At 41.7% G+C, this 8,643-nt stretch overlaps 1 protein-coding gene across 1 annotated transcript; it reads right to left on the minus strand.

Moving 5' to 3' along the window:
• Positions 1-1,903: 1,903 nt before the first annotated feature.
• LOC146549934 (uncharacterized) lies at positions 1,904-5,381 on the minus strand. Its single transcript, XM_085262531.1, has 4 exons — positions 5,193-5,381; positions 4,330-4,457; positions 3,961-4,025; positions 1,904-2,412 (listed from the first exon to the last, which is right to left on the minus strand). Exons 1-4 carry the CDS (start codon positions 5,213-5,215, stop codon positions 2,323-2,325), a joined length of 306 nt encoding a protein of 101 aa, XP_085118657.1. The 5' UTR covers positions 5,216-5,381; the 3' UTR covers positions 1,904-2,322.
• Between the last annotated feature and the right edge of the window lie 3,262 nt (positions 5,382-8,643).

An 8,643-nucleotide genomic window follows, 5' to 3' on the forward strand; every position in this document is an offset into this window, starting at 1 on the left:
AGAATTGAGTATCTCGGTGTTAAGGGGCGACTCATCGATGCGTCGATGGCGGCGAATGTGCTTCCGGGCACTGTGCACCATGTTGGAGACAGACAATTTGGAAATGGGCACAGTTGCTGCTGGCTCGGTCAGCTTGGACAAAGCAGAGCTGATATCACTGTTTTCTACAGACGACAAACACATCCAAGAGTTTCTGTTCAATTGCTGAGGCCCGGGTCAGCACAGATGCCCAGATCTCCCAGTAAGCTACGCACGTTTCCAGAATGCAGTATGGTCACTCAACAAGTAAAGCCAGGAACCTGACCTTTGCCCTCATCTTCAGCGTATCCTCTTCCAGGAATCTCCTCTGTACACTCAGTCCTACAGCAGAGTTTAAAGAGCTCTGTCACAGCCTCACCTACAGGGAACACAAACAGTTACTGACCTGATATTTTCTTATTCAAACTTTTCATGAAGCACACGCTTCAGCACAGCGAAGCAGGACAACATCTGTGTAACATTTTCTAAATCATGGACGTGGCAACAAAAGAAAAGTCCACTTTACATCACATGTAAAGTGCTTGGGGCTGTCATGAGAGGCGGGGCACACCCTGGACAGGTCGCCAGTCTGTCGCAGGGCAAACACAGAGACAGACATTCACACCGTGGGAAATTTAGGGCCCCAATGAACCTGTCCCCACTAACTGCATGTCTTTGGACTGTGGGAGGAAGTAGGAGGCCCACACAGAGAACAATGAGGAAAAAAAGACACTTTATTTGTCCTTGACTATGTTCTTTCTATCGGTAGCTTGATTACATCCGTCTTATCTGCTGCGTATCATTTGATGCATGAATTTTAGCTTAGAAATAGTTTCCTCTGTGCTGTTTGGACAAAAAACAAAGCCATAAAAAAGTCTTCACACATCACACAACAATGTGTATGTTTGTAATGGATCCAAGTGTATTAGCAACCAGAAAAATACAACATTAAGGTCAGTGCACTTAATGCACTGACCTTAATGTTGTATGTAGCGGTGTGTTTGAAATCTGTACTGACTAGTAAAACCTCTGTGGTCTGCCCCAAAGCATCATGGTCTCTGCCCCTGAGTGTCCCACTGATCAGTTTAACTTACCCAGTAAACACTGAGGATTTTCAGCCGTCCTGACTCGAACTGACCAGTGAGGAGCTTGAAGAGGGTCGAGGTCACTGTTGGATGATAAACAGAGTAAACAGTAGAGGAGAGTTTCTGATACACTTTTAGTTAAAGGGTTTTTATAAGTAATGAGTCATGTTTGATTACATGTGACGTAGTCCTTCACCAGTAATCAAGATAATTACACATGTAAGCATTTCCTTATGTCACACTCAGTTTGTCCCTTCATGCTTGTTAGACCTGTGCCAGCTCTGTTTGGGCCTTACAATCAAACCCATGTACGTTTACCCTTTTAATAAACTGCTCCACCCATTTCCTACTTTATGAGTGAAATATGAAGCAATGCAGTGTGTACACGGATGCAACACTCAGTGCTCAGCGCAGCGTTTTGTGTGCTATAGTGCAAGTGAACAGCTCACTCCCATCAAAGCTTTTCCATTGGATCGTTAACACAAACACCAAATGTCAGGAGGACATGCGCCTCAAACTGGAGTTGTCTTTCTAGCCTGGGTACTGTGTTATCCTTGTCTGTATACCGAGCTTCTTATTAATAATCAGCTCTGCACAGGAGCAGAAGCAGAGTCCAGCCTGTTGCTCTTACAGTATAATACTCATAATAAAAGCACAGTAACCGTGGTTAGTCACTGAGCAGCCCGGTGCGTTTCGCTTGATTTCTTTAGTCAGGGTAAATTCATTCACCTGCACGGGTTAGCTAAACGAACTTTACAAAACAAGTTTCCCCTACAGCCGAGTGCTCACCTAAGGACCTAAGTTACGGATTAGCTTACACACACATTTAACTTACCGAAAATAATACGGTGGGGCCTCAGGTCCTCCTGTCTGGTAGTCCAATTTACTGAAGAACACCTCAGGCTGTCACTTTGAAATAGCCGGTAATGTAAACGCTGGACCTCTCAGCATCTGCCATTCCCGAACAGACACATGCAAGTTTGTCCGTGACCGCAGCCGCGCTGTACATTTATTTCAGTTTCAATATTTTTTTCAGTTTCAATATTTTTTTCGGTTTCATTTCAAGGTGGCATCGTTCTGATCCCATACACACACAAATCCTGATTTACAAGTACAAAATATTTATGACCACAATTTGAGCCCATATACTCTCTCTACCACAGCTGCCTTTGAACTTGCCTGGGCCAGGTCTGAGTCCAGCTTTGCTACTCCTGCCAGGTCACATGACACAGGGGTGTGCTCTGATGTCAGCAGGCAGGTCAGTGGAGCCCTCTGGTGGTGGATATACGGCAGTGAAACAGGAGGAGGCCTGAGAACAGACAGCAGGCTTAACTAGCAGGACAAAGTACTTGAAGGAGTCATCACAGCCAATCAGCTCTCAGGAAAATGGAACATCACATACATTTGCTCTTCTTTGATTTTCATCAATGTATTTCCTTTGATAGATTTTCCGTCAACACTTCTGCTTGATTAGAAGCTCATAGGCAGTTCCTGTCACTCTACAATAACACAATGTAAAGGCTGCGCTCTCTGCCCTCCCTAATTTGACATATTTTGTTGTTTTGTGTGTGTGTTTGTCTGTGTGAAGTTTTGATGTGTATGTGAAAAACACAATTTTGAAAACACTGGAAAAAGACCTCAAGACATGTTTTCCTTTACTTTACTTTACAACAACAAAATAAACTATCACAGCTATGCAGATGACACACAAATATATATCACAATGTCACCAGGAGACCGAGGCCCTGTACAGGCTCTTGGTAAATGCATTGAGGAAATCAATGACTGGTTGTGCCACAATTTTCTCCAGCTAAACAAAAACAAAACTGAGGTAATAGTCTTTGGCGCCAAAGAAAAACGATTACAGGTCACCAGAGAACTTCAATCTATACATCTAAAAACCACAAACCAGGCGAGAAATTTGGGTGTAGTGATGGATGCAGACCTAAACTTAGAAAAACACATTAAGACAATAACAAAGTCAGCTTACTATCACCTCAAGAATATATCAAGGATAAAAGATCTGATGTCTCAACAGGACCTGGAAAAACTAGTCCATGCATTCATTTTTAGTAGGCTTGATTACTGTAACAGCATCTTTACAGGTCTACCTAAAAAATCAGTCAGACAACTACAGCTCATTCAGAACTCTGCTGCTCGAGTCCTCACTAAGACCAAAACAGTGGACCACATCAGTCCAGCTCTGAGGTCCTTACACTGGCTGCCTGTCCGTCAGAGGATAGACTTTAAAGTTCTGATGCTGGTCTATAAAGCTCTGAATGGTTTGGGACCAAAATACATCAATGACCTCCTGACCCAGTATGAACCATCCAGATCCCTCAGGTCATCTGGATCCGGTCTTTTATCAGTTCCCAGAGTCAGAACCAGACACGGAGAAGCTGCATTCAGCTTTTATGCTCCTTATATCTGGAACAAACTCCCAGAAAGCCTCAGATCAGCTGAAACACTCAGTTTATTTAAATCCAGGTTGAAGACTCACCTGTTCTCAGCTGCATTTGAATAAAGCACCAAATCCACACTTTAAGCTTAAATTTCAAAACTTACATTTAACTACTGATTTTATCTACTGTTCTGATTTTATCTGTTTTGATTTTATATACTGTTGTTTGTTTGTTTGTTAATTAGTTAGTTAGTTTATTTGCTTGTTTTATTCAATTTTAAATCATGCTTTTTATTTGTTCTTGTTTCTAATGTCTCTGTAAAGCACTTTGAATCACCTTGTTGTTGAATTGTGCTATACAAATAAACTTGCCTTGCCTTGCCTTGCCTTTACTTTCTATGAAACAACAATTCCCACCAAGGCTTTTCAGTGTGAAATTTAGTGTATAGAAAATACCTGTGCCAGGTTGTCTCCATCTAGTGGTGAACATGGCCTCACCACTACATCAGGTGAGCTTTTCACTGTGCACAGTGACACAAAAGTAATTTAACAATTTTTAAAAAAGCAATGTTACAGATTCAGTAAGAACTGAAGTTTATCATAATCCTTCAAGTTTCACTCAGTAACAGCAGCTTTTTAATATTATTGGCTATATTTTAGAGTCACATTTATATGAAATGTCAAACAATCACAGAGTGACACTGAACTAAACAATCAATGCCATGTGAGTTGTTCTTGTTTGTTCTTTATCTCGGATTTATTGTAAGCAGCGGGAGTAGAAGCTAAAGAAAAATAGTAAAGATATGAATGAATCTCTGCTCTTACAGCTTTTATTGTGCCATAATGTCTGCTTTGAAACTGTCCTCTTGCTCGTCTCTTGGATGCTCACCTCTTCTTCACCTGTTCCTTTCACCAAACTGCTGCACTCTCGTTCTCTGCTCTCGCCTCCTCTTCTGATTATAATTAGATGCAGTCAGCATGTGCCAAACAAACTCCCCCCAAATCTATCATGTTTGATATGATGATGACGTTTTTAACATCTTATTTATGCACTTGTTGGGTGGGAAAGAGTAAACAAAGATGGGGCATAGAAGCAGAACTGAGTCCTACGTGTGGACGGACAGTAACTTTGTGTATATGTAAGCATTTAAACACTGCAGAGAGTCAAATTAACAGTAACACTATTTTGTCTAAGTCCGCCATTGTAGAAATTCATTTCACCGAAACAATAACATGGCGCACAATGTGACAATAAACGTATAAAACACAAATTCTTACCTAGCAGGAGAATAAATAATCAGTATTTTAAGGCTACTGCATGTATAGATGTCACTGCTGGCTCACATAAGCTAGCTCTGAGACCCGCCAGAGTTTACGCCACAGTTGACTGTCGCGAAAGAGTCGTAAATCACCGGCATTGTAAAACTTAAAATGATTCCAGGGCATGTTATAAAACACCCAATAGATGTGCTGGATATTAAACGGTATCAAACGACTAAATGAACACAGGGTTACAATTACATGCTCACGTCGTCACATCGAGAGTTTATTCATTAATCATCAGAGTTCAACAATGTTACATCCAGTTGAAAACAGCTTCACTAACGCCAGCAAAACAGGCTAACAGTATATAAGAGCACAAAACCAGCCGTGCTCATCAACAGCTCGACATATCCTCAACAACTCACCTCAGTATGTGTAACCCGTTCATGTGTTACGCCTGTTGTTCTTGCGTTGTGTTCTGGCGTGAAAGTAAGAGGCAGGAGACAGTACTGGGTCTTTGGCTCTTTACTGCACATCTGCAACACAGAAATATGTGTCTGATCTGTGTGTGTCACGCGACTGCCAGTACACCTCTCCTCCGGCCATGCTGAAAGGAGCTGTGTCTGCAGCTTCATTAACACTACAATAATATAATGAATCAAATACAACAAATTTTTTAAAACATTAACTTAAGCTCTCAAAAACAAAAAGCACAAAATAAATAATATGTCACTGAAAAAACATCAAAAACAACTTATAAGAACAATAAACAAAATAATTCAAAAACAAATAAACAGTCAGATAAATACAATTCAATAACCAGGACCCAATATTCTGGTACTTATAGTTCAAACATTATACTTCAGTACAATTATATTAATAACCGCCATCTAACAGGCAGTACAACACTGTACTTATAAAAACAATGAATGAAAGACTGCATCTCCAAAACATAAGAACATCTCCATACCTGCAACACAGAAATATGTGTCTGATCTGTGTGTGTCACGCGACTGCCAGTACACCTCTCCTGACGAAGGAAAAAAGAGTGCATGCTGTTAAAAAAAGACTGCCGCGAGTAGCCGCTAGCAATCAGGCTAACTTAGCATGCTAGCATTTTAGCTGCGTTCTCGGCTAAAACTCATAAGCGTATATTAGTGAACTCCGCCCTCCACAAAACTTATCCCGAATGAGTCTCTTAATGACAAACAAAAACGCGGCTGTATTCACATTGCAACTTGGGATCTGAACAAACTTTAATTAGCTGAGAGCAACGTGGCAGTGACTTACCTCCGGCCATGCTGAAAGGAGCTGTGACCGGGGCACACATGCACGCGCCTACGTTACCACGCAGCGCACACACACACATGAACGCACATATGCAGCATATTTATTTTACTTGGTTTTAGAGTTGGAGTATTTACATAGTGATCTGAAATATTTTGCTGCTGAGCAGCAGAGCTCCAAAGCGTCCCCCTGTAACCATGGTTACGCAGATGCGTTCCGACTGGCACGTCACAGAGGAGAACCTGTTTCAAATGGATACCTGGATCAACCTGGAATCAGTTTGAAAAGTACCAATTTTTATTGGCACTTTTCTGCTGAGATCCGGAGCTCGACTTCCTGGCACTCCGGGATAAGATGAGTTGCTGTGTTTTTCACGGAGAAAAACTAATTAACATGGAATAAAGTCAGTGAGAGATGGGGAAAAAAGATGCAAGCAGAAGAGGACAGCAGATTGAGAAGAGATTTCTTCAAACGGTAAGGAGCTTCTACCAAGTGATATCTGATAAGGTTAAAACTTCAAGCTTAAGTCTAATGTCCAGATTCATGCTAAACTTTTCTGATTACTCAGTGAATCTGCACTGTTAGACTTTTCATCGCCACTTTACGGTAACATACTGGCGTCACTGCTGCCAGCGTCATACCGTGACGCCGTGTTACGCTAGCTTACCTTTCTGCAGGATGATACCGTTTTTTGCTGGTGTGGTATAATACTCTTGGACAAATTATGGTAACGCACCGTAGCCTTTTTTACGGTATCTCACTGGCGACAGTTATGTCAGTGAGATACCGTTATGTCGTTATGTCGTAAATTACGTCAACAAAGTAACATCATACTGTGATTAAGAAATTGGTATACTACCGCTTATTCACGGTATGTCACTGTAAGCCGGCTGCAAGGTAATAAACTGCAATATATTAACCAGTAACTTACCGTTATCACGCATCATCAGTACCAAAAATATTCATCTCTGCTAGAGGATACCGTGTCCCAACAGGCGGTCATTTACTCTTTTAACAGGTCGTAATTTACCGTAATTTCAGTTAACAGTAACATACTGTAAGAGACTGGAGGGTTCCAAAAAAATTGGATGGATGGATAGACACACACACACACACAAAATATAATTCATGTGCTTTGCACCACTTTATTTCAATTCTGATTCTTCCCTGCTGAAATACACATTTCCAAAATCAAAAACTGAAAAGAACTGAAAACATATTTTCATTGAGGAAGCACTTGTTTTTACTAAACCATGTAATCCATTATTTTCTCAGATGGTTGTACAAACAATAACGATATTATGTCATATCCATATCATGGCAGACAACACATGCTCAAGTGTTGGGTTTCCTTACTTATATTTTGTAGGGTCTCAAACCTACAATGTGAAGTGCCTTGGCATTCATTTTGTTGGCACCATACAAATAAACTGAATTGTAATGGATATAATATCAAGCCCCACACGTCTGCCTTTATATACACTTTGTCCAAAATACTGGCTCACACGACCAAATCATTGCACAAAACAGGGTCCACAAGGACATGGATGAGCATGTGTGGTGTGAAGGAACTTGACTGACCTGCACTGAACCCTGATCTTGCTTTGTGGACTGAGTTCATTGATTTGTAGGGTGAGCCAATACATGTGACAATTAAAGTGTAAGTAGCTGAAATAATTTTTAACAAACGGGTAAAAGAAGGTTAGCACTGGTGCTGCACAGCAAGAAGGTCCTGAGTTCAATTCCACCATCAGGCCGGGGTCTTTCTGTGTGGAGTTTGCATGTTCTCCCCGTGTTTGCGTGGGTTCTCTCCGGGTACTCCGGCTTCCTCCCACCGTCCAAAGACATGAAGCTTGTGGGGATAGGTTAATTGGATAATACAAATTGCCACTAGGTGTGAATGTGCGAGTGAATGTGAGTGTGAATGGTTGTCTGTCCCTGTGTGTTGGCCCTGCGACAGACTGGCGACCTGTCCAGGGTGTACCCCGCCTTTCGCCCTATGACAGCTGGGATAGGCTCCAGCGCCCCCCGCGACCCTGAAAAAGGATAAGCGGAAGCGAATGGATGGATGGATGGATGGGTAAAAGAAGGAAAAAAAATCAAAACTGTTGCACTCAAAAAAACCTATTGGACAGAGACAGCGTCTTGCAAGATGGCGAGAGAGCTTGTCTTCATTGTTGCTCGTCTTGTGTAAATGTCCAGAAAGCATGGGCCATGGATCATCTGTGGAGACATGGGTAACAACACATTGGTCACTTAAATTATACAAGAAATTTACTAATTTCCCTAATTTGAAGTTCTCCACTCAAATTCAGTAAGCCACTGGAGGAAAGTTGTGACATGAGGGTTAATGTGAACAACCTTTCGCTTCACAGTGGTCCCAGTCTTCCTGCTTGTCCCAACCTTGGAGGTACATTTTGTTCCCTCTTCAGGGTTTATCCTTACAAAAAACCTTGCACCCGCTGACTCCTGGTATTCCAGGTTCAATACATAGAATGAACCAAAGAAGACTGACATTGCATCAGCACAGGTGTTCTCTTTGTCCAGCTCAACAATTACACGCCCCTCTGCACTCACCATCCAGCAGGT

This window comes from Mchenga conophoros, linkage group LG22, assembly GCF_057382185.1.
Source record: "Mchenga conophoros isolate Kocher_MC1m ecotype Shallow Benthic linkage group LG22, M_conophoros_male_GT1.1, whole genome shotgun sequence".
NCBI lineage: Eukaryota > Metazoa > Chordata > Actinopteri > Cichliformes > Cichlidae > Mchenga > Mchenga conophoros.

Excerpts from the sequence above, each read along its gene's own strand:
- LOC146549934 (XM_085262531.1), bottom strand. The coding sequence starts at position 5,215 with ATGAACGGGTTACACATACTGAG. Across the intron at positions 4,458-5,192 it reads AACGGGTTACACATACTGAG|AAGAGGAGGCGAGAGCAGAG; the intron begins GTGAGTTGTTGA and ends AATTATAATCAG. Across the intron at positions 4,026-4,329 it reads ATTATGGCACAATAAAAGCT|TGAAAAGCTCACCTGATGTA; the intron begins GTAAGAGCAGAG and ends CACTGTGCACAG.